The sequence below is a fragment of the Salmo salar genome, chromosome ssa18 (assembly GCF_905237065.1).
Source record: "Salmo salar chromosome ssa18, Ssal_v3.1, whole genome shotgun sequence".
In the NCBI taxonomy this organism is placed as follows: Eukaryota; Metazoa; Chordata; class Actinopteri; order Salmoniformes; family Salmonidae; genus Salmo; species Salmo salar.
In genome coordinates this window covers 22,574,952-22,602,856 of record NC_059459.1, presented here as the reverse complement: position 1 = coordinate 22,602,856, position 27,905 = coordinate 22,574,952, and the positions used below count along the sequence as shown (strand labels likewise).

At 41.0% G+C, this 27,905-nt stretch overlaps 1 protein-coding gene across 2 annotated transcripts in view; it reads right to left on the bottom strand.

The window, feature by feature from the left end:
• Positions 1-27,905, bottom strand: part of LOC106577051 (glutamate receptor ionotropic, delta-1) — a 353,761-nt gene that overhangs the window by 23,992 nt on the left and 301,864 nt on the right. For both annotated transcript variants that reach the window (XM_014154750.2, XM_014154751.2), the window contains exons 6-11: positions 24,258-24,431; positions 21,899-22,060; positions 19,839-19,958; positions 9,218-9,319; positions 6,129-6,326; positions 2,186-2,516 (exon numbers count right to left, since the gene is read on the bottom strand). In XM_014154750.2, the coding sequence (XP_014010225.1) occupies positions 2,186-2,516; positions 6,129-6,326; positions 9,218-9,319; positions 19,839-19,958; positions 21,899-22,060; positions 24,258-24,431 (1,087 nt within the window). The remainder of the gene's footprint in view (positions 1-2,185; positions 2,517-6,128; positions 6,327-9,217; positions 9,320-19,838; positions 19,959-21,898; positions 22,061-24,257; positions 24,432-27,905) is intronic.

Genomic DNA, 27,905 nt, shown 5'->3' with positions numbered 1-27,905 from the left:
CGCACTTCAGTACTCGGCGGTCCCATTCTGTGAGCTTGTGTGGCCTTCCACTTAGCAGCTGAGTCGTTGTTACTCCAAGACGTTTCCATTTCACCATAACAGCACTTACAGTTGACCGGGGCAGCTCTAGCAGGGCAGAAATTTGAGGAACCGACTTGTTGGAAAGGTGGCATCCTATGACAGTGTCACGTTGAAAGTGAGTTCTTCAGTAAGGTCATTCTACAGCTAATGTTTGTCTATGGAGATTGCATGGCTGTGTGCTCAATCTTTTTTTACACCTGTCAGCAACGGGTGTGGCTGAAATATCCGAATCCACTAATTTGAAAGCGTGTCCACATACTTTTGTATATATAGTGTGTGTATACAGTATATATATATATATAAATATGTACACATTTTGAAGAGCCATTTATATATATTACAAGAAAGCTCTGCCAAGATTTAGAATGACATTATAAAGATTTACACCTTGTCACTATCCTCCACTCTACAGTCGCATCCATATTTATCAACACAATTGCATCATTCTCTAAAGAGAGACAGATATGCCATGCCCCTGAGTGAAACACAAAGTGCAAATAGAAGTGCCCAAGGTCAACAAGTGAAAAGGAAAAAAGCAAGGATCCAGCTTTCCTAAAATATAGTTGCCGATTCTGCTTAAAAAGGTTGCCGGCAAAGTGCCATACTTTGATAGATGTCGTTGTGGGTTTGACAGGGGTTGTTGAAGGAGTAAGTTATTCATATCTTAGATGCCTGGATCCAGATCAGACTCAAATACCTGATATTCCTTCAGTCAAAGGAACCCTTAAAATGCTATAGCGGAAAATGGGCTCCATGCTTCAAATGAAACCACTCTGTGCTGCTGTCTGTATGTGTGGCATTCATAGGGACATAACAAAAGCTATTTCGATTGCTTTTATGTCTGGTTATGCACAGTACCAGTCATAAGTTTGGACACACCTACTCATTCAAGGGTTTTTCTTTATTTTTCCTATTTTCTACATTGTAGAATAATAGTGAAGACATCAAAACTATGAAATAACACATGTGGAATCATGTAGTAACCAAAAAAGTGTTTTAGAGATTCTTCCAAGTAGCCACCCTTTGTCTTGATGACAGCTTTGCACACTCTTGGCATTCTCTTAACCAGGTGGTATCCTGGAATGCTTTTCCAACAATCTTTAAGGAGTTCCCACATATGCTGAGCACCTGTTGGCTGCTTTTCCTTCACTCTGTGGTCCAACTCATCCCAAACCATCTCAATTGGGATGAGGGCGGGGGATTGTGGAGGCCAGGTCATCTGATGCAGCACTCCATCGCTCTCCTTCTTGGTCAAATAGCCCTTATACAGCCTGGAGGTGTTTTGGGTCATTGTCCTGTTGAAAAACAAATTATAGTCCCACTAAGCGCAAACCAGATGGGATGGTGTATCGCTGCAGAAAGCTGTGATAGCCATGCTGATTAAGTGTGCCTTGAATTCTAAATAAATCACAGACAGTGTCACCAGCAAAGCACCCCCACACCATCACACCTCCTCCTCCATGCTTCACTGTGGAAACCACACATGCGGAGATCATCCGTTCACATACTCTGCAAACCAAAAATCTAACATTTGGACTCAACAGTCCAAAGGACACATTTCCACCGGTCTAATGTCCATTGCTCATGTTTTTTGGACCAAGCAAGTCTCTTCTTATTATTGGTGTCCTTTAGTAGTGGTTTCTTTGCAGCAATTTGACCATGAAGGCCTGATTCAAGCAGTCTCCTCTGAACAGTTGATGTTGAGATGTGTCTGTTACTTGATCTCTGTGAAGCATTTATTTGGGCTGCAATTTCTGAGGCTGGTAACTCTAATAAACTTATCCTCTGCAGCAGAGGTAACTCTGGGTCTTCCTTTCCTGTGGCGGTCCTCATGAGAGCCGTAGAAAAATGTAAAATATTAAGAAAAACCCTGGAATGAGTAGGTGTGTCCAAACTTTTGACAGGTTCTGTATATATATATATACATCTAGCCATATATGGATCTATCTATGTTGGTGTCATATTGCTGCCAATGGACTGAGGTACCACAATGGTAAAAAGTCGCTGTCTTGTTGTTGGTGATATTGTAACAAGTAAGCATTTCACTGTATATGAAGCAACTTTGCTGCAAGATGCAAAGTTGATGCCACATTACCAAGCTCACCTTGCTGTACAAAGGCTCCGTAGACAATCCAGATGGCGCTCTGGAGGGAGGTGGACACAGAGGTGGCCTGGTGTCCCCCTGGGGGATTCTGGGAGCGGACTGACTGGACGCGCCTCAGGATGAAGATCATGACCCCAACCACGGGGATGGCGGCTGCGATGCACGCCCACACAGCCAGGTCAAAGGGCGCCAGGAGAGAGAAAATATTGATCTTCTCCTCTGACTTCCTCATCAGAATCCCCACGGAGTAGTCCAGGTAGCGCTTGCTAAAGTCCACCACGCTCTCCCTCTCTGGAGTTACGGTGATGGCTGATACTGCCAAGTCTGCTCGCTGTGGATAGATAGAGAGATACATCAGTTACAGCCATGACATTTAAGATGTTGGTTCAGAGATAATAATCTGTTTGTTGATGTTTGCCGTTTCATTATATCTTGAGGCCAAAGTCACAGAAAAAAGTTGATGTAATAACACTGTGAAATATCTGTGTTGTGGCTTTTTCGTTTGTTCTTTGTATGGGCTTGAAATGAAAGCGGCAAGATTTTGCCCTCTGTTATTTCTTTCTTTCACACTTCTTATTCTATTTCACACAACAGAAGGCCATGCAGAAAAGGATGGGAAAACATTTGATACATTTATATATCGCAGTATTATTTTGGGATGATATTATATCAATATTTGACTCCAAGTATTGATTTGTATTTAATAAATAAATAAAAATAAGTCAAATCAAAACAAACTTTTATTTGTCAAATGCTCTGAAGTTATACTATAGGTAGGGTTATACTATAGAAGTTATTCTATAGGAACGGGTTATACTATAGAAGTTATACTATAGGTAGGGTTATCCTGATATGGATTGGGGGCAGTATTTTCACGGCCAGATGAAAAAACGTACCCGATTTAAACTGGTTACTACTCTTGCCCAGAAATGAGAATATGCATATTCTTAGTAGATATGGATAGAAAACACTCTGAAGTTTCTAAAACTGTTTGAATGGTGTCTGTGAGTATAACAGAACTCATATGGCAGGCAAAAAACCTGAGAAAAAGTCAACCAGGTATTGGAGGATCTGAGAATTGTAGTTCTTCTTTCTAGTCCCTTTCGAAGCTACAGTATCTGTGGGGTTACGTTGTACTTTCTAAGGCTTCCATTGGCTGTCTAAAGCCTTCAGAAAGTGGTTTGAGCCTTCTCCTGTCACTGGGCAGAGTATAGGAGCTCAGTTACTGAGTGGTCTGCCTGGCAACAAAGGGATTGGATATGTGCGGTCCCGCGAGCTCGCTGTTTTTTCTTTTTCTCCTTGAATGAATACGCTATTGTCCAGTTGGAATATTATCGCAATTTTACATTAAAAATACCATAAATATTGATTTTAAACAGCGTTTGACATGCTTCTAAGTATGGTAATGGAACATTTTTACTTTTTCTTGAATTGCGCTCGCGCATTAGCCTTTGGATAGTGACCTGAACGCACGAACAAAACGGAGGTATTTGGACATAACTATGGATTATTAAAAAAAAAAAAAAACATTTCTTGTGGAAGTAGCAGTCCTGGGAGTGCATTCTGACGAAGATCAGCAAAGGTAAGAGCATATTTCTAATACTAATTCTGAGTTTAGGTTGCCCCGAACTTGGCGGGTGTCTGAATGTACTATGTACTCAGAATATTGAAAAATGTGCTTTCTCCGTAAAGCTATTTTAAAATCTGACACAGCGGTTGCATAAAGGAGTTCTGTATCTATAATTCTTAAAATAATTGTTATGTATTTTGTCAACATTTATGATGAGTATTTTTGTAAATTCACCGGAAGTTTTTGGTGGGAATACATTTTCTGAACATCACGCGCCAATGTAAAATGCTGTTTTTGGATATAAATATGAACTTGATTGAACAAAACATACATGTATTGTGTATCATAATGTCCTAGGAGTGTCATCTGATGAAGATCGTCAAAGGTTAGTGCTTCATTTAGCTGTGTTTTGGGTTTTATTGACACATGTCCTTGCTTGGAAAATGGCTGTGTGGTTATTTTGGTCTATGTACTCTCCTAACATAATCTAATGTTTTGCTTTCGCTGTAAAGCCTTTTTGAAATCAGACAATGTGGTTGGATTAAGGAGAAGTGTATCTTTAAAATGGTGTAAAATAGTCGTATTTTTGAGAAATTGAAATTATTGGATTTTTGAGGTTTTTGTATTTCGCGCCACACTGTTCCATTGGATATTGGCTAGGCGTTCCGCTAGCGGAACGTCTGTCCTCAACAGGATTTATACTATAGAAGTTATACTATAGGTAGGGTTATACTATTGAAGTTATACTATAGGTAGGGTTATACTATTGAAGTTATACTATAGGTAGGGTTATGCTATTGAAGTTATTCTATAGGTAGGGTTATGCTATAGAAGTTATACTATAGGTAGGGTTATACTATATAAGTTATACTATAGGTAGGGTTATACTATAGAAGTTATACTATAGGTAGGGTTATACTATAGAAGTTATACTATAGGTAGGGTTATACTATAGAAGTTATACTATAGGTAGGGTTATACTATAGAAGTTATACTATAGGTAGGGTTATACTATAGAACTTATACTATAGGTAGGGTTATACAATAGAAGTTATACTATAGGTAGGGTTATACTATAGAAGTTATACTATAGGTAGGGTTATACTATAGAAGTTATACTATAGGTAGGGTTAGCTAGCGCTAGTCAGCTGTACCTTCGTCAAAACTCTTGCATTTGTCATCCTATAGCTTGTTATCCATCTTCTTTTTAAACAGTGAGCCAACATGTTTTCAGCATTTCTATTTTCCTACTGATGAGACCATGTTTTCTCATGATCTCTCTCATCTCTCTGCAGCAGACATATAGTCAGCAATATGTTTGGAACATCAAATTGCCAAAAAATTGCAGTATCGAATCACAACACATATAGAAGCGTGAGAATCACAATACATATAGAAGCGTGAGAATCACAATACATATAGAATCGTGAGAATCACAATACATATCATATTGGCACCTAAGTATTGTGATAATATTGTATCATGAGGTCCCTGGCCCTAATACAGACCTTTAGAGGTCAGACATTCCACATGGCAATCAACTAAATCCTTTTATTGTAAAGTTTTATTGTAAACGTTAATCTCAAATGACAGAGTTACAGTACACTGATCATATGTTGCTCGTGTCCAGTATTGGTGTAACTGTTTTCCCCTCATTTCACAGCATTGTCACCACTCTGATAATGCCATGGTTTTGGACACCTGCTGCTAGAGTGGGACCCTATGACACAAATCATATGTCTGGATTGTTGGGTTAAACACTAGCTCTCTAACTCAAGGCCATAATCAAAGATAAATTCTCCCTCCATTAAGTGATGTTGTCCGCAGATTATCATTAGCATGAAGGGCTGAAAAGTAGCCCACCTGGGCTACATTCTCTGCAGCAAGCTCACTTACAGGAAATGACAGGGACTTGCACATTGTGCAAACGATTGCAAAAAAGCCAACAACAGTCTTATTTCTACTGGTTATTCTCTACTCCATTGGGTGATATAATTGTCCCCTGCACTCTCACTCACCCCTGCCCACTCACTCCCCTATTGTTAGCATTGTCAGCCTGCTGAGTTGAAGTCCCTCCTGCACTGGTGGGACTGCTTTGTCTGGAGCAGCCTGACTGTCAGCCTGATGGCCAGACTATAGTGGCCCACTCTGATGCAAACATAATTTGGCCATAACAGATCTGTCACAAAAGCGAGCCCTCACACTGAAGAACATGTGCGGTGAAGTATCTTTCCAAGAAGGCCCAAACTATAATGGACTCCACTGTGTCAAGGCTACAGTCAGCTACCAATGGCTGAGAGAACTGCAGCAATATGCAAGATGATGTCCCCAGAGCAGTCAACAGCAACCTCCAGTTGTGATTGACAGACTTACCTTACTGATGAGATCTCCGATCATGCCGTTCCAGGAGCCGTTTGAGGTAGGAGAGCCATACTTCCCATCAGCCACCTGGTAGATCTCATACTTGAAGCCCAGAATCTTGGCCAGAGAATCCAGAACATCGATGGAGAAGCCTTTGTAGCGTTTAGGTTGGCCAAGGATGTTCTCAGCTACCATCACAAAGGGATCCTCCTGTTGGATAACATAAATAACACAACATCGTTGGGCTTAGATGTTCAACTTAACTTTAACTACATGACTTGGCTCAACATATAGATGTAGTGTCTTTGTGTAGCCAAAAGTTGAAACACTACTGTACATTTTACAGAGTTGTGTCTGTGTGCATTAAATCACAGTCCCATCATTTGCAAAAAGGCCAGCCTAGTTTCATTAACTGGTCCAGTTCAACCGACAGGTAGAACAGTATTTTTTTCATTTAGGACTTTTGTGTGACAACTTTCTGAAGACTAGCTGCAGTTTCTAAGTCAAACTTCATCTTCATAACAAGTCTTCTGGGTGGTTGTTGACCTGTAACACCCATTACTGTGGATATGTGACACTTCATCAGGTAGAAAATACCACTCTAAATTTACTGCGGTAAACCATGGCTCTTCTTTATGGGAGAGAATGTCAGGGTTGAACTGAATGGGTAGAAAAGTGAGTTGAGGAGGAAAGCTGCTGCGGTGGACTGGAAAAACGACATGATTAAATGGCACTGCCAAGAGGAAGCCGAGCAGAACTTATTTGAATAAATATGGAGCAGGTAAATCTTGTGTGAAGAGAGAGAACAGAATGTTACTGGACCAGCAGCTAAGGAAGAGCTGTATGATTCGAGTTTATGTCTTACTGATGTCCTAGATCAGGGCCGGCTCTATCCACTAAGTGACATAAATGATTGCTTAGGGCCCCTTGGCTGCTAGTTTTTAAGAACTCAGTCGGGGTCTCAACTTACTGTTGAGGGTTAGATTAGTAGAATACACAAGGTGCAATTTCGAAATTTGGTTGTGCATCAGCAGTTTTTCTCTTGTTATGTCAGTCACTGGCCCTAGTGTAGCCTGTTTGCCAGGTAGCCACTGGAGAGAATAGATATCTGGCTACCTGTTTGCCAGGTAGCCAGTGGAGAGAATGTATAACACACACCACATGAACACCAGTCACAGCACAGAGGTAAACCAACCAATAATACGTCATACAATAAGAATGTTAGAGCAACTCAGAGGCAACTTCATAGAAACAACTGACCAGAAAGAACCCAGTTATCAACCATAGAGGATTTGCAGTAATCTGTATTACCTCCCAGTGGAGGAGTGAGTGGGGCATGACTGTATACCGTAAATTCCGGACTATAAGCCGTAACTTTTTTCCCAGGCTTTGAACCTCGTGGCTTAAACAATGACGTGGCTAATATATGGATTTTTCCCGCTTTCAATTTTTTTTGCTCCAAAAAAACACATTCTGTGACGTGCTCAGTTTTTTGGCGGCATGAAGCTTTCATTAGACCAATGAAATTCCGAACGGGTTGAGGTCAAACAACTTTTTTGTTTACTGTTTAGATTAAATCGAGCGCTCTCAAACTTCCCATCATTCTGATTACAGTAGTCATTTTGTCACCCTCATCATGGCAAAGACACGGAGAAATGCATATGATGCAGCTTTCAAGTTGAAGGCGATTGATCTGGCTGTTGGAAAAGGAAATAGAGCTGCTGCACGGGAGCTTGGTCTTAATGAGTCGATGATAAGACGTTGGAAACAGCAGCGTGAGGAATTGACTCAGTGCAAAAAGACAACTAAAGCTTACTGCTAATTTCTTATTTTTTGTTACAAGCCGTGTTTCTCCTTTCGTTAAAGCCTATTTATTTTTGTTACAAGCCGTGTTTCGTTAAAGCCTGTGTAAAGTTAATTTGTTTCAATGTACCGGTAGGCACCTGCGGCTTATAGACATGTGCGGCTTATTTATGTTCAAAATAATATATATTTTTTAATTCAGTGGGTGCGGCTTATATTCAGGTGCGCTTAATAGTCCGGAAATTACGGTAAACCAAATTTCAGTAGTCCCACAAAAAATCAATACAGTTCAAACAATAATAAAAAATTATAAACTCACACGCAGTAAGTACTGCTGTGCAAAAGTTCCACAGCAGCACAAGAAAAAAAAGGAGAGAAAAAAATTTTTCAGTGAAAAAATTTTTTTAAAATAAAAAAATACAAAAAAGTAAAAGACTGTAGAGAGAAATAGAGAGTGCGAGAGAGGGCTTAGCTGTTGAAGGCTGCTCCAGTGTTGAAGCTTTATTCGTACCTTCCTCCACCTGACACACTCTTTGGATAGTTTAGTTTGTCTCATAAAAACTCCACAACAATGTTGCTAACAATCCATGCAATCAATGGAAAGAGCGGTCCCAACAGATTCTAAACACACAGTAGAGCTGTACACGGCGATCTGACTTAAAACTTTCATAAACTAAGTGCGGCGAAAATACACAAGACTTCTGCAAAGAGTTGCACACACCGTCAAAACTGCCATGCCAACTGAGAGCTATCACACAGAGACGGAAGAGCTATATTTATTTCCTCCTACCTGACAGCTCGTGTGCTCCTAAAGTGGTGCAGGATGTGCAGAAGTGCAGGATTTCGCCACAAACTTGTAGTAATGATGGTTGAATTCCGAAAGCAGGGCACATGCCCAGGGGCCCTGACCTCTGGAGGTCCCCCATTGATTTTGTTAGTCACTCTCACTCAGATATCATATTAACATGGCATAAGTCATGGCAAAATGTGTAGAATAACTGCAGGAAATTAGCTATAAAAGTGCAAAAATGTCTCTCTACCCTAAGGCAAAATGGCCATTTTTGGCCACTAAAATGTTGCTTCGGGCCCTCAAAAGGCTAGGGTCGGCCTTTTCGTAGATCTACAGAGCCAGATGGAGAAGAAGACCTCACATTATGTCCTAATCCTACTACACAAGAAATGACATAGTAACCTGGTGGAGTATAGCATCAAAGTCGACAGTTGGTATTGAGTTGGTAGTGAGATGACATTGAGTTGGCAGTGAGTTGGCAGTGAGTTGGTAGGGAGAAAGCACTTACCAGTAATGTTACAACTTTGACCGTCACTCCTTGCATGCCGTTTTCTATCCGACTCTCCTTTAGACTACCATTTAGCCCACGAGTTGAGTCCCAAGTTGCCAACTGAGAGAGAGAGAAAGGGAAAGGGAGACAAGAAGGGAGAGGGAGAGAGTGTCAGCAATATAATTACACAATCTATTATCTTCAGTGAAAACACAAATTGGTGTGTGATGACAAGTCTAATCACCATAGTTGGCACACATGACTCACTCACTTTTAAGAAGCACAGGGAACTGGCCATACAAATAGATGAGCTGGTCACCAAGGCAACAAGTGCTGCCTCTAGCATAGTAACAGGGTCCTCTATCTAAATGCTACATCAGCCGCACAGCTTGCAACCATACTGAGGGAGTACGGACTGAGCAACATATCATGGCAATAGACGCTGATTGTTAGAGTTGGTGGTGATGACATTGATGATGGTGATGATAACGACGATGGGAACGGAGATAATGATGTAGACATTGTCGGTGGTGCCAACGACAATGCACTGCAAGGGTTACAAATAAAACAGAAACATTATTATGTTCATCTGAGAAGAAAATACAACATCTACTGTGTGAAAGTTATTTCTCAAATCTTTCACGGAAACAAATCCTCGTCCTTCATTGTGCTTCAGCTAGTGCAACTCAATGTCTTATGCAACTAATACAATGACATGAATGCCAGTTTGACAGAATGACAGCCAATGAAAGCAGATAACACACATCCCATTGGTTTAACCACCTCACTGAATCCCAATCCCCTCACGAATCCCAACCCTCGCTCTATTCTGGCTACCTTTGCACCTCACTGGGGAAGTAGAAGTTGTCTTTACTGTTAAGTTCTTAATCACAGTTGCTAGCTGGACAAAGAACTGACAGCTCTTTGGTAGCAACCCAGGGACCAAGCTGACAGGACAAGAGAGCTGGCCTCAGGCCAGACACCAGGACTGTATCTACACAGAGCATAGCTCAGTCTTCCATATGCAGCATGCCCTCTCTACATGGCCTTCCTGCTGCCTACAGGCTATTACAATAATGGTGGGCTGAATGTTTCAAAACTCATATAAAACAGTTTTGTTACTAGCTTGTTTCAAATTATGTTTATATATTTTTTTATTTGGTTTGTTGGGTTTGTTCCAATCACATACTTTCTTCCACTTTCTATCAGACTAGGACATTTAAATGAATGTATTAACTCATTACAGTAAAACTTAATTTCACGCAGTTAATCCCTTTTAGCGCTATTCCCAGTAGTCCACTATTCACACAAACCCATTCATAAAAAAGGTCAGTTAAGACTCTGGGAGTCTTTGCTCTGTGCCAATAAAAGAGATCCTTCCCTGCTTTAATATGACACACAATCGTATACTGTGGTGTTGTCTATTGTCTGGATGGCGTAAAACCCTGTGCAACAGAGCGGACCTCCCAGTGCAGGAGACCTTACAACTTCTATTCACAACGAAGGACTTCAGTAACCCTGGAGAGGAGAACAAGAAAGAGGAATGGGAGATCAAAACTTTTAGCCATGAGTTATTTTAAGACTTGGGGATTTCATCACAAGCCCAACTCTAAACTTTGAAGGCTGATAGCGTTATGAAATATTGAGTGCTCCCTCGCTCATTCCCTGTTTCTTTTTCTCTCAAATTGAACATGATTTGTTGGGTTTGAAAGAGCGAGAAAAAAAGAGGAAGGAAAAAACATCTATTTGCGTAGTTTGAAAAGCCAGGTTTTTCATGCTGTGTATACAGTGCATTCGGAAAGTATTCTGACCCCTTGACTTTTTCCATATTTTCTTAGGTTACAGACTTGTTCTAAAAAATTTTTTTTATCATCAATCTATACACAATACCCCCATAATAACAAGCAAAAACAGGTTTTTAGAAATGTTTCCTAATTTATTAAAAATAAGAAAAATAACACTGAAATAACACATTTACATAAGTATTCAGACCATTTACTCAGTACTTTGTTGAAGCACCTTTGGCAGTGATTACAGCCTCCAGTCTTCTTGGGTATGACGCTACAAGCTTGGCACACCTATATATGGGAAGTTTCTCCCATTCGTCTCTGCAGTTCATCTCAAGCTCTGTCAGGTTGGATGGGGAGAGTCCCTGCACCGCTATTTTCAGGTCTCTCCAGAGATGTTCGATCGGGTTCAAGTCCGGGCTCTGGCTGGGCCACTCAAGGACATGCAGAGACTTGTCTTGGCTGTGTGCTTAGGGTGGTTGTCCTGTTGGAAGGTGAACCTTCATCCCAGTCTGAGGTCCTGAGCACTCTGGAGCAGGTTTTCATCAAGGATCTCTCTGTACTTTTCTCCGTTCATCTTTGCCTCGATCCTGACAAGTCTCCCAGTCCCTTCCTCTGAAAAACATCCCCACAGCATGATTCTGCCACCACCATGCTTCACCGTAGGGATGGTGCCAGGTTTCCTACAGACATGACACTTGGCATTGAGGCCAAAGAGTTCTCTTGGTTTCATCAGACTAGAGAATCTTGTTTCTTATGGTCTGAGAGTCTTTAGGTGCCTTTTGGCAAACTCCAAGCAGGCTGTCATGTGCCTTTTACTGAGGAGTGGCATCCGTCTGGCCACTCTACCATAAAGGCCTGATGGGTGGAGTGCTGCAGAGATGGTTGTCCTTCTGGAAGGTTCTCCCATCTCCATCGGGGTTTTGGTCACCACCCTGACCAACCCCCATCTCCCCCTATTGCTCAGGAAGAGTCTTGGTGGTTGCAAACTTCTTCCATCTAAGAATGACGGGGGGCATTGTGTTATTGGGGACCTTCAATGCTGCCAACATTTTTGGTACTCTTCCCCAGATCTGTGCCTCGACACAAACCTGTCTCAGAGCTCTACAGACAATCCCTTCGACCTCATGGCTTGTTTTTTGCTCTGACATACACTGTCAACTGTGGGACTTTATATAGAGAGGTGTGTGCCTTTCCAAGTTCCAATCAATTGATGTGACCACAGGTGGATTCTAATCAATTTATAGAAACATCTCAAGGATGATCAATGGAAACAGGATGCACCTGAGCTCAATTTCGAGTCTGAATACTTATGTAAATAAGGTATCTGTTTTTTATTTGTAATACATTTGCAAAAAATTCTAAAAACCTGTTTTCGCTTTCTCATTATGGGGTATTGTGTGAAGATTGCTGAGATTAATTTTTTTTAATAAGGCTGTAACGTCACAAAATGTGGAAAAAGTCCATGGGCCTGAATACTTTCCGAAGGCACTGTATACTGTATCAGTGCTTGTGGAAAGCATGGTAAGAATGTTTCAATGAAAGTATACTTTGGGTAAACACATTTGTTTATATATGCCTACTGTGCAGTGTACAAAGCAGGATCAATGCCAGTAATGTGGATTCTGTGAGAAGCCTTTGTCTATCGTTTACCGCCAATGTAAGCCTAAACAGAAACATCTAGCGATCAATGTCAATACATTGAGGACAGAACACACTCTGTCAGTGTACAAACACTACTGTATGTCCAAATAGAAAAGTCAGACAACGGGATAGTGATGATCTGATGTTCCTTTATCCCTCAAAACTGCTTTCTAATGGTCCAGCCTCTGCTTCTTCTTGAAGACCTTCAGATTATGCTGCAAAACTTACTCATACTTAATCACTGTACAAAGAAAGTCTGATTGCTTCTCTGACTTCCAAAGACAGTGTAATGATCTTGCTGTGTTTCTATAGGGAATTCATTTGGTGTGTGGGTGGGATATTAGACATTTTAGTCATTATCCAGAGAGACATATAGGAGCAATTAGGGTTAAGTGCCTTGCTCGGGGGCACATCAACAGATTTTCCATCTAGTCGGCTCAGGGATGCAAACCAGCAACCTTTTGGTTACTGGCCCAACGCTCTTATTCGCTAAGCTACCTGCCAGATAGCAACATTCGGTAAGTTTAAGCATCAGCTGTCAGTGCAGCTTACCGATCACTGTACCTGTACACAGCCAATCTGTAAATAGCACACCCAACTACCGCATCCCCATATTGTTATTTATCTTCTTGCTCTTTTGCACCCCAGTATCTCTACTTGCACATCATCATCTGCACATCTATCACTCCAGTGTTAATGCTAAATTGTAATTATTTCACCTCTATGGCCTATTTATTGCCTTATCTCCCTACTCTTCTACATTTGCACACACTGTACATAGATTTTTTTCTATTCTGTTATTGACTGTACGTTTGTTTATGTGTAACTCTGTGTTGTTGTTTTTGTCACACTGCTTTGCTTTATCTTGGCCAGGTCACAGTTGCAAATGAAAACTTGTTTTCAACTGGCCTACCTGGTTAAATAAAGGTGAAATACACTTTTTAATTAAATTAAAAAGTATGATAATGAAGATCAGCTTGTCTTTGCACCTGGTCAACGTCTATAACAATCTAGTCAAACACGTCCGTATTCATTTGGTCCTTGTGTGCTTGTGCGCTGTGTGTGTGTGTGTGTGTGTGTGTGTGTGTGTGTGTGTGTGTGTGTGTGTGTGTGTGCGTGTGCGTGTGTGTGTGTGTGTGCGTGTGCGTGTGTGTGTGTGTGTGTGTGTGTGTGTGTGTGCACACGCTAAATGTCACTGCTTTCTCCCTGCTTCACATGGGGCTATTTTCCCCATGAGTGGACAGGTCCTCTGGGGACCACAGAGAACTCTCTCCAGGCCCTTTACTAAAGACTTCTACTACACAAAGCTCCGCATACAAAGGTCATACAAAAGAACACAACCATGTCCTTTGTGACATGCAGATAACACATAAAGGAGATAAGAACGCTACAAGATGTACTGTAATGTCTAAAACTGTTTTCAATAGACTTGTTTATTTGTAACACGTTACAATACATTTAGAGTGCACTCGCATGCCCGCGTGTGTCTTGACTAACTTTGATCTAGCATGATTTTTTCTCCATATAGGATTATATTTCAAGAAAAGCTCTGACGAAGGCCTTGAGGCCGATACATAAAGCTTAATGAAGAGCAGTGATACTCGCAAGAGTAGTGTGCGGGTTTCTTCTTTTTTCTCATCTTATTCAACTGTTACCATACACCTGCAACGAAGGTTACTCAGATGTGCGATTGCCTTTTGAATTAAGAAAAGTAGAGAAACACAAATGAATAAATTACTAATGATTTTGTAATGTTCTTCTTCTTGGAAAGGAAATGCTGCTGTGACGACTATAGTTTATGACAGCTATTGAAACTGATATGGTAACTGCAGGCTTATCTAGTTTATAACTCTCCATAACAGAACTCCACAACACTGAACTATGCAAAGGATGTCAAAACACCTTACACTCAAAACTACATAATGATCTTCAGCATCAGTTCCAAGTTTGCAAGGGAATATACTGTTCATTTTCACAGTCCCCTCCAAAAGGCCTCATTAAAACACTTTGCTTTGTTTGAGCTATTTCCACCATCAGCACCAAAAGCCTGATGTTTACATATCGACATCCCCATCACACCACCAAGATCCTAATTTACTCCCTCGTAGTCTGCCATGCAGTGTGTGTGTGTGTGCGTAGACAGGTCTTTCTGAATCTTTTTAGTCCCATGGTTACCTTTGTGTCCCTTAACTGGGATAAAACGATGGGGCGGGGTCTGAAGCTTTACCCCACCCCCCCCGGTATATATGATAAACAATCTTAGCATAAAAAATTACATTTTAAAGAGCTCCAAAGCAGAGACAGGCAGATGTGGCGCCTGTCTGTCATTCTAGCCTCCCACGAGCCTTCACTACTCTATCTCTGCGTTAGATGGTAATAGAGAATAAGAGAGGGAAGGAATGCGAGAGAGAGAAAGAGAGGGTGGTAAAGAGAGATTACCTCTCGACTTCCCTGCGAAGATTACATCGCTCAGAGACGAGCCAATGAGGGTCATGGCATATGGCTACGATGGAAGTCCTATGTTACCTAAGGGACTTCTTTTTCTTACACTCACTCTCTCTTTTCATCTGTTTTTCTTCCTGTCTATTTCTATCTGTGTACGATATGTATTCAGGAGGAATAACAGACAAATGAATAGCTTTTTAAATGAGAAACATGAGTAGGAACTCATTAACTAAATCTGCTGACTGAATACAAGTTGAAATTAGAAACAAGAACCACAACATACATCGATCAGCAGCACTGAGCGATAGCTAGAGGAAAGTGTACATGTAGCAACTAGGAAATAGTATTTCAGTCTTCATTTGGTTCAGACCCCAATAGTCGCTTCAACTGAGAGGCATCAGGCCATTGAAACAATGGATTGAATGCAGATAAATGATGATGTAAGAGAGGTAACCGAGAGGACCAGAAAAGTAACACGATAATGTCCTTAGATCCTACTTGACATTATTTTCAAAATATTATTTTCCAAAGTGAGACTATGTTGTTTGTGATGTCTGACGTGAGAAAGCTGCATCAATCCCACACTCATCACCAGGGGCCTCATTGACCAATATTGTGTAGAAACTATTTTGAAATACTACTTGTGAAGGGAATTTAGAAATTTGTATCAAACATTCCTTTGAGCGTCATACCCACACCGGTAAGAGATAACCATTGATAAATACCAATTGTTCTCAGCCTTGGTGCTCTGTGCGCGACCTTGGCTATTTGCATTTTGAAACACCCCTAATTAATCATTTATGGAAAAAATCCTCTCTTTAAACCATGTTGGGAATATACAACGCCGTACGATGAAATACAAAGTCACAAACAAAAAATGGCAGATTTTGCTGTTCTGCAGAATGAACGAATCATGTGTACCACCTGGCCACATTGCCACCACGTTCAACAGCGTCATTTGCAATCTTTTGCACATCACATAACATATGACCTGCACATTGAGTGGCCTGTTCTGTTGAACTCGTTTTGGGATGGTGCTCCTATGGTGATGTTGGTGTCGTCTACTGCTCCGTTCATATTTGGGAACCCATGGATGGCAAAGAAACTCCTCTTGACTTCAACCTGTTGTGCGATGGTGCATGGAAATTGTAATTTACAGTTCCTTTTGCTGATGATTGCATCCAAAACATTGGCTAATCGAGGGCTGTGAGATGCCGATCGGCAAACTCCCGCTAAAAGGTGTCCGTTGCCAAAAACCTGAGGGTGGAGATCACTTGAATGTGCATGTGTTTGCCTTTTTAAAGTAGGTCTCAAACCCTCGCAAAAATCCTATAAGATTGGTTTTGGGAAATGATATCTGATGAGCCAATCTATACTTTCTGCAAAACAAAGTCCCACCTGTCTCTAAAAACACTCTCTCTGGGAAATGCAGAGTGTGCCAAATCTTCCAACAGAGCAAGATCAGCCTCTCATTCGATTTCCCATTATCTCAGGCTTTTATAGTGGTGTTTCACTTACACATGTGTCTCTAATTAAAACAAATACTGTACTTTATATGGATTATTATTGGAAGAAATACACTGATGTGGTCAAATGATATGACTGTCAAGATATGTTGCATGAATTCACAATGGAAATACAATGACATTTAAATATTATTTAATTATTACTCTACAATTTCAGGCATTTTCAATATATACTGTGCATTTGAAAAGTATTCAGACTTTTTCCACATTTTGTTATGTTAGAGCCTTATTCTAAAATTGATTAAATTGTTTTTTCCCCTCATGAATCTACACACAATACCACATAATAACAAAGCATAAACAGTTTTTTAGACATTTCTGCAAAGGTATTCAAAATAAGAAACTTAAATATCACATTTACATAAGTATTCAGACCCTTTACGCAGTAGTTTTTTGAAGCACCTTTGGCAGCAATTACAGCCTCGAGTCTTCTTGGGTATGATGCTACAAGCTTGGCACACCTGTACGTTAGGAGTTTCTCCCATTCTTCTCTGCAGATCCTCTCAAGCTCTGTCAGGTTCGATGGGTGTCGCTGCACAGCTATTTTCAGGTCTCTCCAGAGATGTTAGATCGGGTTCAAGTCCGTGTGTCTTTCTATATCATGTCCAATCAATTGGATTTACCACAGGTGGACCCCAATCAAGTCGTAGAAACATCTCAAGGATGATCAATGGAAACAGGATGCACCTAAGCTAAATTTCGAGTCTCATAGCAAAGGGACTGAATACTTACGTAAATAAGGTATTTCTGTTTTTTTATTTTTAATACATTTACAAACATTTCTAAAAACCTGTTTTCACTTTGTCATTATGGGGTATTGTATTTGATCCATTTTTGAATAAGACAGTAACGAAACAACATTTGGAAAAAGTCAAAGGGTCTGAATACTTTCAGAATGCACTGTATTTACCCCATCCTACGCTTGACAAGCCATTCACTTATTCCACCACTTGGCACTGTGCGTGTGTATGGTCATGGATGTGCATGACCAAGCAAACGTTCATATTCATAAATCTCACACTTTGCATGGAAATGATCCCACGCATGTTTTACGCACAAATGATTGCCTACGCATGATTGACAAATGAGGCCCCAGGAACATATGAACCGGCCATTAAAGGGGAAAAAGGAGAGCTACTTGTGTTTGTGTCTATTGTCCCCAGTAAATGGTCATACTGCTAGAGGAAGGCAGACAGGAATACTGATAATGAACAACAACACTGAATGCATCTGGCATGCCATTAGCTGACCCTCCCGTTGCCCTGCCTCTAATGATTTCAAGAAACCAGTGTTCCAGTGTTTGTGTGTTCTCTGCATGCTGTCTCTTATGTGTCTGCACCTGTTTTTCAGCACAGGTAGTGTCCTCATCTGACCATGTGTGTAGTATGCATGTAACAATAATAATAATTGATTACATTTGCAAAGCGCATTTCATTATACAGAATAATCTCAAAGTGCATAAAATAGAAATATACATATATATTTTTTTACCTATACTGTGTGTGTGTGTGTGTGTGTGTGTGTGTGTGTGTGTGTGTGTGTGTGTGTGTGTGTGTGTGTGTGTGTGTGTGTGTGTGTGTGTGTGTGTGTGTGTGAGCATGAGAGTGAGTGTGTGTGAGTTCCGCATTTGCTAATGGCCATATTATGATGAATTAGCTTCATAACTCCAGTTAGGTAGTCTAGTGATTAAATCTTCATTACAGCGCCCAGTCTCTCCCTGCTCCACATAGATTGCCAGTAAACTAATTTCCTCTTTATTCTGCAGTAATTTTGTGACTGAACCAACAGCAAACAACTCTCACAGTACACACAAACAAAGCATAGAATTTTCTGGTTAGGGTTAGTTCGTTTTCGTACACCGTCCCATCGTTTTATCCCAGTTGAGACACAAAGGTAACCATGGGATTGAAAAATATATTCAGAAAGACCTCCCTACACACACACACACACACACACACACACACACACACACACACACACACACACACACACACACACACACACACACACACACACACACACACACACACACACACACACACACACACACACACACACACACACACACACACACACACAAACCAAAAATACATTCCTTGATGTTTGGTCTCCAAATCAAATTAATGTTGTCTAATTTCCTCTTGTGGCTCTTCCAATTGAGATACTGACCCACTAATGAGTATCAGAAGTAAGTCTGTGATAGCTATTGAAACACTGTACTACACTGTATCTGCAGAACATAGTATGTATCTCTTTAAGCTGGTATAATTATCTTGGTCTCAGCTACCTGATGGAGATCTCCAGTAGAGGGCACTCTTCCTCCTGACACGTGACAACTACATTCATACACCTTGCCTTCTTCCACATTTTGCTGTGTTACAGGCTGAATTCAAAATTCTATTGAAAATGAAATGCAGAAATATCTAATTTACATAAGTACTCACAACCCTGAGTCAATACTTTGTATAAGCACCTTTGGTAGTGATTACAGCTGTGAGTCTTTCTGGGTAAGTCTCACCTGGATTGCGCAACATTTGCCCATTATTCTTTTCTAAATTATTCAAGCTCTGTCAAATTGGTTGTTGATCATTGCTTGACAGTCATTTTCAGGTCTTTCCATAGATTTTATAGCAGATTTAAGTCAAAACTGTAACTCGGCCACTCAGGAACATTCACTGTCTTCTTGGAATCTGTGTTTGAATTTCACTGCTCGACTGAGGGACCTTACAGATAATTGTATGTGTGGGGTACAGAGAAGAGGTAGTCATTCAAATATCATGTTAAACACTATTATTGCACACAGTGTCCATACAACTTATTATGTGACTTGTTAAGCAATTTTTACTCCTGAACTTATTTAGGCTTGCCATAACAAAGAGGTTGAATACTTATTGACTCAAGACATTTCAACTTTTCATTTGTAATTCATTTGTAAAACATTTGAAATACATAATTCCACTTTGCCATTATGGTGTATTGTGTATATGCCAGTGACCAACAATCTTAAGTTAATACATTTTTAATTCCGGCTAAAACACAACAAAATGTGTAAAACGTCAAGCGGTGTGAATACTTTCTGAAGGCACTGTATGTGCTGACAGGTATGTTATGGAACCCCACTGAAAGCAGACATGGCCCAATACACAGTTTGATTGCGTATTTTCTTTCATGACCCGAAACAAAACGTATCAATATGACAAACAGTTTGTCCATTTGCGTTGTTCAATATTGACTCACCCGTTTGACATCTTTACCAAACGTCTCACTGTAGCTGGTCCCCAGGATCTCAAACTGGACGTGAGAGTTGGAACCTCCTGCACGGAAGTCCATCATTCCTGTGAGCCCGGTGATCCGTCTCTATGGCAACAGCATAATAACAAGGATATTTTAAGTGGTCTCTAATCAATCAATCAAAAATCAAATGTACTGTATTTTATAAAGCCCTTTTTTGCATCAGCAATTGTCACAAAGTGCTTTACAGATACCCAGCCTAAAACCCCATAGAGCAAACAATGCCTCCCTAGAAGGCAGGAACCTAGGAATGTTCAACGCTTTAATATGCTTTGAGTGGTCTATAACATGTTCAGCAATCATCTAAGTTGATTGCTGAACATTTCTGTGAAGTCCACTACAACAGAACCTATGCATTAGTACCAATGGATCAAGAACCATCCAAATGAGGTGGTTTGGCCAGGATACTTTATACACTCATACTGAACGGCCTATAATATAGTACTAGCTGGACCAAGGTTACCAGCTCAATCCCCATACATAACATTAAGAACCTGATTGTAAGTCAATGATAAGAACATGTGCTGATAGGGACATCTACTTTAGTAAAAGGGGTGCAAAATGACGTGTGTTTGATGATGTGCAAAGTAAGTGCAAATGGCTCAGTTGGTAAAGATGATCGAGGACTACATGAAAAGGAGGGCCGAGCACGCCCCCATTCTCATCGACGGGGCTGCAATGGAGCAGATTGAGAGCTTCAAGTTCCTTGGTGTCCACATCACCAACAAACTAGAATGGTCCAAACACACCAAGACAGTCGTGAAGAGGGCATGACAAAGCCTATTCCCCCTCAGGAGACTGAAAAGATTTGGCATGGGTCCTCAGATCCTCAAAAGGTTATACAACTGCACCATCGAGAGCATCCTGACTGTTTGCATCACCGCCTGGTATGGTATGGCAACTGCTCGGCCTCCGACCGCAAGGCACTACAGAGGTAGTGCGTACGGCCCAGTACATCACTGGGGCCAAGCTTCCTGCCATCCAGGAACTCTATACAAGGCGGTGTCAGAGGAAGTCCATAAAAATTGCGAAAGACTCCAGCCACCCTATTCATAGACTGGTCTCTCTGCTACCGCACAGCAAGCGGAACCGGAGCGCCAAGTCTAGGTCCAAAAGGCTTCTTAACAACTTCTATGCCCAAGCCATAAGGCTTCTGAACAGCTAATTAATCAAATGGCTACCTGGACTATTTGTATTGACCACCCCGCTGCCCTTTTTTTTTACGCTGCTGCTACTCACTGCTTATTATCTATGCATAGTCACTTTACCCCTACCTACATGTACATATTACCTTAATCACCACGACTAACCTGTACCCCCGCACATTGACTCTGTACCGGTAACTTCATTATTGTTATTGTATTGTTGCTCTTTTATTTTTAACTTTAGTTTATTCAGTAAATATTTTTCTAAACTTTTATTTTTATTAAAACTGCAGTGTTGGTTAAGGGCTTGTAAGTAAGCATTGCACAGTAAGGTCTACACCTGTTGTATTAGGCGCTGGTGACAAATAACATTTGATTTGATTTGATGGTGCTTGCAATGCCAGGGTGGTGGGTTCAATTCCCATGGGGGACCAATACATAAAAGTACAAACAAATGAATGCCCTCACTACTGTAAGTCGCTCTGGATAAGAGCGTCTGCTAAATTACTAAATTGGAAGTGAGTGGTTGAGTGAAATTGTGATTAGTCATCATGACTTCAAAAGAGAACCATTATTATTACAATAAGTGGTTTATTTTTTTAACATTTTCATGAAAACACTTTTGTTCATTTATAAATGATTCATTTTATGAAGTGTTAAATCACAGCCTCTAAATTGATGTAATCAAGTACATTTTGTTCCAATATTTTGTTAATATGGATAAACAAAAGACGGACTCATTCTCCTTGTATATCTGTTTTCAAAGAGCTTAGATACATGTGAGGAGAATGCCACATGAGAACGAAAGGAATCCATTTCTATGTAATATGACTTAGTCTGCAATGTCGTGTGGTGCCCTACCTTCTGGATGGTGTCCAGCATAGACCAGCCTCCATTCCAAGGCTTGGTGGACTTCCTCATGCAGTTCAGACTGGCCATGCTATGCCACTTCCTGTCCTCCAGCTTACTGTAGAAGGCGTTGGCCAACATCAGCACACTGTCATACAGGTACAAGCTGGAGACCTGGGGAGAAACAACACATCAAAATCTATTCTATGAAAGGTGTTGAGCAGAATCAGCAGTGGCATGCAACTATTATCCTAGTTTGAGACCTTGCAGGGAAAAACTCCCAAAACGAGATACTCAAAAGTACCTGTTGAACCGTGTGAAGGTTGACAAGACCAACATAAAAGTGGCTCCTCTCTGCCACTGCCCATGTGAGGTTTTGGGGAAATTAAGTTCTCAGTAGGGAATATACACTTTTCCCAGCATGGCCACAGAATGAAAGGGAGAGACAGACCCATGGTGCTATCCACCTGGGGAGCAGAACACACCCGGTCTGACACTGCAACGACAGCTTTTATGTTACAGACAAGAGGTATGAAAGACCACCTCAAGTTTTTTTTATGATAGAAAAATGCATGTCTGTTGAAATGCCACAGAGCATTTGTGGTCAAGCTTTTCTAACTTGTCTGTAGGAAAGTGTGATTGTGATTTATTGAAGGAACACTGGACAAAGACGAGCCCAAACACGTTCCCTGGAATTTTCAGTTGGTATACAAATAGGCGCAATGGATGCCTGAGTCTAGAGCATGCTTTCGATATAAGGGACACCAACAATGGCATGTATGAATGGCAGGGTACAACAGTAACAACATGAGAGATATTTGCTGAATGCCACCATTCCTCAGGCACCCCAGTTATAGACTGTTCTCTCTACTACTGCATGGCAAGCGGTAACGGAGCACCAAGTCTAGGACCAAAAGGCTTCTCAACAGCTTTTACCCCCAATACACAAGGCTCCTGAACAGGTTTTCAAATGGCTACCCAGACTATTTGCATTGTGTCCCCCGCCCACCCAATCCCTCTTTTAGGCTGCTGCTACTCTCTGTTTATCATATATGCATAGTCACTTTAACTAGACATTCATGTACATACTACCTCAATTAGCCGACCAACCGGTGCCCCCACACATTGGCTACCCGGACTATCTGCATTGTCTGCACCCCCCACCTATCGACCACTCTTTTACGCTACTGCTACTCTCTGTTTATCATATATGCATAGTCACTTTAACCATACCTACATGTACATATTCAATCAGCCCGACTAGCCGGTGCCTGTATATAGCCTCGCTACTGTTATAGCCTTGCTAATGTATATTGCCTCGCAACTGTTATTTGTCACTGTCTTTTTTACTTTTGTTTTATTTCTTTACTTATCTATTGTTCACCTAATATCTTTTTTTTTACTTAGAAATTGCATTGTTGGTTAGAGCCTGTAAGTAAGCATTTCACTGTTTCATTGTATTCGGCGCACGTGACAAATAAACTTTGATTTGATTTGAACTCTGTTCCTCTATCATTGCTCAACCTGTCATCAGTTCAATAAATGTAGTACTCTTGTCCTCATTACAGAGGATTTAATGGGACATTCAATCCAAATGATCCTATTGGGTATGGAACAAACACACCTTTTGAGTTCAAATGAATGTGACAGTTGCAAATAGAGTTCACAAAATGGTGACAATTGTAAAAAGTTACAATATAGCTAATTCAATTGAAATTGCAATCTATATTTGTCCCCTGTGGCTCTGAAACGAAGGCTGCTCAGGCATAACCACACTTACCACACCTAAAGGATTTGTTATCATTGAAGCTTTATGATGGTTTAATGCACCACTTGATGAATCCTAAGAAAGCAAGTCTGGTGTACTTTACATGATAATGATTTGACACCCGTGCATTTCTTCTCTGACAAATACTTTGGTCTTCAGTTCTCCTAATTTGGAAATGCAACTGAAAACCATGGTTTTTTTTGGGGGGGGGGACCATCTGTCCTAAACAGTGTTCCACACTAGCTATGGAGCCTGCATAGTAAGTCACGGTCACTGCACACTAGATGGAATACAGAGAACATCTCTAAGACATTTCTAATGTTGGAAATCTGTGTGGCTGTGCAGCCCTGTGTAATCTAGTGATGGTGACAGACTGAGGGTTTTAACATTGAAGGAAATGACACCGTGTTAGAATGATGACAACGTTCAATGTTGTGATGGCGCTGATGGCCAACTCGTTCTCGTCGCCCTTCAGTATTGTTTTGGTCATGGTCATGTTTCGTCAGTACGTGGGGTGATGACAAAGTACTCTGTGGAGTTCACTGATGGTGTGGATATATGGTGACTGACGGTCATTAATAAAGTAATCTCAGTCACACTGACCTCCAGGGACTGCAGGTAGCCCTCCTGGGGGTCACAGAGCAGGGAGGAGATACGGTGGTTGTTCCTCATGCACCGGATGTTGGTGTCTCTCCACAGAGGGAAGATTTGCCGTATGACGGTCATCCGGCCCAACGAACTGTGGACCAGCTCCATGATTTCTGTGTCACTCACCTCCTGCGGCAAAGAAGAGAGGATGGGGTGGGAGGGTTCATGGTCAAAACCATGAAAAAAAAATCTAATAATTTACTAAAACGTTCACACTCTGGAACTGGTCTAAAACGATGTATTCACACATGAATTATAGGACTAGGTACATGGTAACCATAGTGTAGGTATTGATAAAAAAAGGGAATCTTGTTACCAGTTTGTGTAACAGTTGAGTATTAGTAGGATTAATCAATAGACCAATCAATAAATGCAAGCAATAAACACTCTTTCCAAAGTCAGGTATTCAATTAGTTTTCAGCTGAATATGGATTGGGATCATCATTGTCTGATGTCTCTCCATTCCTCTGATCCATGTATTCCCAAACTGGGGTACGCGCAATGCCGTCGGGGGTACGCCAATTAAAAATGTGATTCACATTTTCAAACAGTCCATTTATATTTTCCAATGGGGCTATACATTTGGGTAACCTCGTTTCACTGCCAAAAATTAAATAAAAGAATCTAGTGTTCAGCGAAATAAAAACACAATGTTAAATACAGGTAGCCTAGTCAAATAATCAACATCCAATCACATTAATCTTTACTTTCTCGCGGGAATTCCACTAACGGTCCGTATGTAGCCAAACGTAGCTGCTGCTCATTCCGTTTGCTTGAAAAGTGGTTAAAAAAAAGTAAGGCTTGTGTCCATAGAAACACATACCAGCTCTACTGGTAGTACTGCTACTACCAGCAGTAATATACCTAAACCTATCGACGACACAAGTTGTTCTGCTTCCACGAGCACATCCAATGCTAATTCTACATGTGTTGTTAACCCAGCTAGCATGGACTCTGACAGTTGTGAATCTGATGCAGCCGAAGAGCTACTGGCCCCTTACCCGGGAAAGCACCGAACAACAGACAGGGACATTGGACCATCGAAGAGGTGCAAATATGATGAGAACTACATTGATTTGGGGTTCACTTATATTGGGAGTACTGCCTCTCCTCATCCACAGTGTGTTATATGTGCAAAAGTACTATCTCACAACTCGATGAAACCTTCACTCTTGAAAAATAAGCCACGGGGGTTTATGGAGCGAGAATTAAGATAACTTCGGAGTAGTAAGACATGTATAAAAGCAACAGATACCATTAATAAGAAGGGGCTAGAAGCGTCTTATATGGTGAGCTACCAAGTGGCTAGGACAGGCAAGCCCCATACTATTATGGGGGGTCAATTAAGGAAGACACCCTCTTCTGCAAACCACTAGAAACCAGGACAACAGGAGAGGATATTTTTTATGTACTGGACAGCTTTGTGACATCAAATGGACTTTGGTGGTCAAGATGTGTTGGTAGCTGTACTGATGGCGCAGGGAGACAGTGGAGTGGTAACGCGCGTGCAAGCAGTTGCTCCTGACGCCACTTGGGTACACTGCAGCATCCACCGAGAGGCTCTTGCTGCCAAAGGAATACCTGACAGCTTGAAAGACATTTTGGACACTACAGTGAAAATGGTTAACTTTGTTAAAGCAAGGCCCCTGAACTCTCGTGTATTTTCTGCACTATGCAATGATATGGGCCGCGATCATGTAACGCTTTTACAATATACAGAAGTGTGCTGGTTATCAAGGGGCAAAGTATTGACAGGTTTTTTTGAATTGAGAGACAAGCTTAAAGTTTTCTTTACTGACCATAATTTTCACTTGTCTGACAGCTTGCATGATGACGAGTTTCTCACACAACTGGCCTGTCTGGGTGATGTTTTTTCTTGTCTGAATGATCTGAATCTAGGATTACAGGGACTCTCCTCAACTATATTCAATGAGCCGGACAAAATTGAGGCTATGATTAAGAAAAGTTGGAGCTCTTCTCTGTCTGCATTAACAAGGACAACACACAGGTCTTTCCATTATTGTATGATTTTTTTGTGTGCAAATCAACTAAAGCTTATGAACAATGTCAAATGTGATATAGCGAAGCACCTGAGTGATTTGGGTGCACAATTACCCAGGTGCTTTCCCGAAACAGATGACACAAACAACTGGATTCGTTATCCCTTTCATGCCCTGCCTCCAGTCCACTTACCGATATCTGAACAAGAGAGCCTCATCGAAATTGCAATAAGCGGTTCTGTGAAAATGGAATTTAATCAGAAGCCACTGCCAGATTTCTGGATTGGGCAGCTCTCAGAGTATCCTGCCTTGGAAAAATCGCGCTGTTAAGAAACTGATGCTCTTTGCCACCACATACCTATGTGAGAGTGGATTCTCGGCCCTCACTAGCATGAAAACTAAATACAGGCACAGACTGTGTGTTGAAAATAATTTAAGACTGCGACTCTCTCCAATACAACCAAACATTGCAAAGTTATGTGCATCCTTTCAAGCACACCTTTCTCATTAACCTGTGGTGAGTTATTCACAATTTTCGATTAACAAATAAAGTTTTATATCTAAGATGACTAAATAAAGAGCAAAGTGATTGATTATTATTATATTATTATTTGTGCCGTCGTCCTATAAGAGCTCTTTATCACTTCCCACGAGCCGGGTTGTGACAAAAACTCACACTCATTCTTATGTTTAATAAATGTATCGTGTGTGTGTGTGTGGCAGGCTTACAATGATGGCAAAAAACAACATTTGAGAGTGCGCTGACCCTGGTGCTAGAGGGGGTACGCAGCTGGAGGTTGAATGTTTGAAGGGGTACGGGACTATAAACATTTTGGGAACCACTGCTTTGATCAATTGACAAATAAACAACAACAATCCTTCAATTTCTTAGAATCCCAGAGCATAGACCATACAGCTGTGGGTATGAAGGAAACTCCCAAGTCATGTATGCAGACAGGGGTGAGACGGGGGTGAGACAGTTATGGGTGAGAGGAATGAGTACAGGGCCAGACAGGGGATGACCGATGAAGGGTCAGATCAATAGTAATGAGAGCCAGAGCAGGACAGCAGTCAATGATGTGCCAATCAACCAGCACTGGGGTCAAACACCACAGTAATAAGGCAACTGACAGTTCAAACGTATTTGTGCTTCTCCGACTCTCTCTCTTTCTGTTCAATTCAAATATTTCTCTCTCAGACATTCTATCTCCAAGTCTCTGTTTCCCGCTAGCTGTCTCGCTTTCTCCCTTTTTATTTTTAACTCTGTGGCGATTTATCTCACTCTCCTTGGCCTTTTGTTCTTTCTATCTCACCATCCAAGCTCATTCATTCCTTCGAGAAATGTATAACTGTTATGCAACAAGCATCCGACCTCATCAATAATTTACTAGGTGTGTACTTTACTGCTTTTAGAAAGATGTACATGTATTTTTATACAGCGATAACACACTACACTATGAGTCATACAAACAGAATTTTGTAGGTGTTAAGTGTTTAAGTTTCCTCTTGACAGCCAGTCAACTGTAAATAATGGCTATTCATGAGGTGCTGTGTTGCATTAATCGGGTGGAATATGCCGCAGGATCCATGGAGGTATGACTTC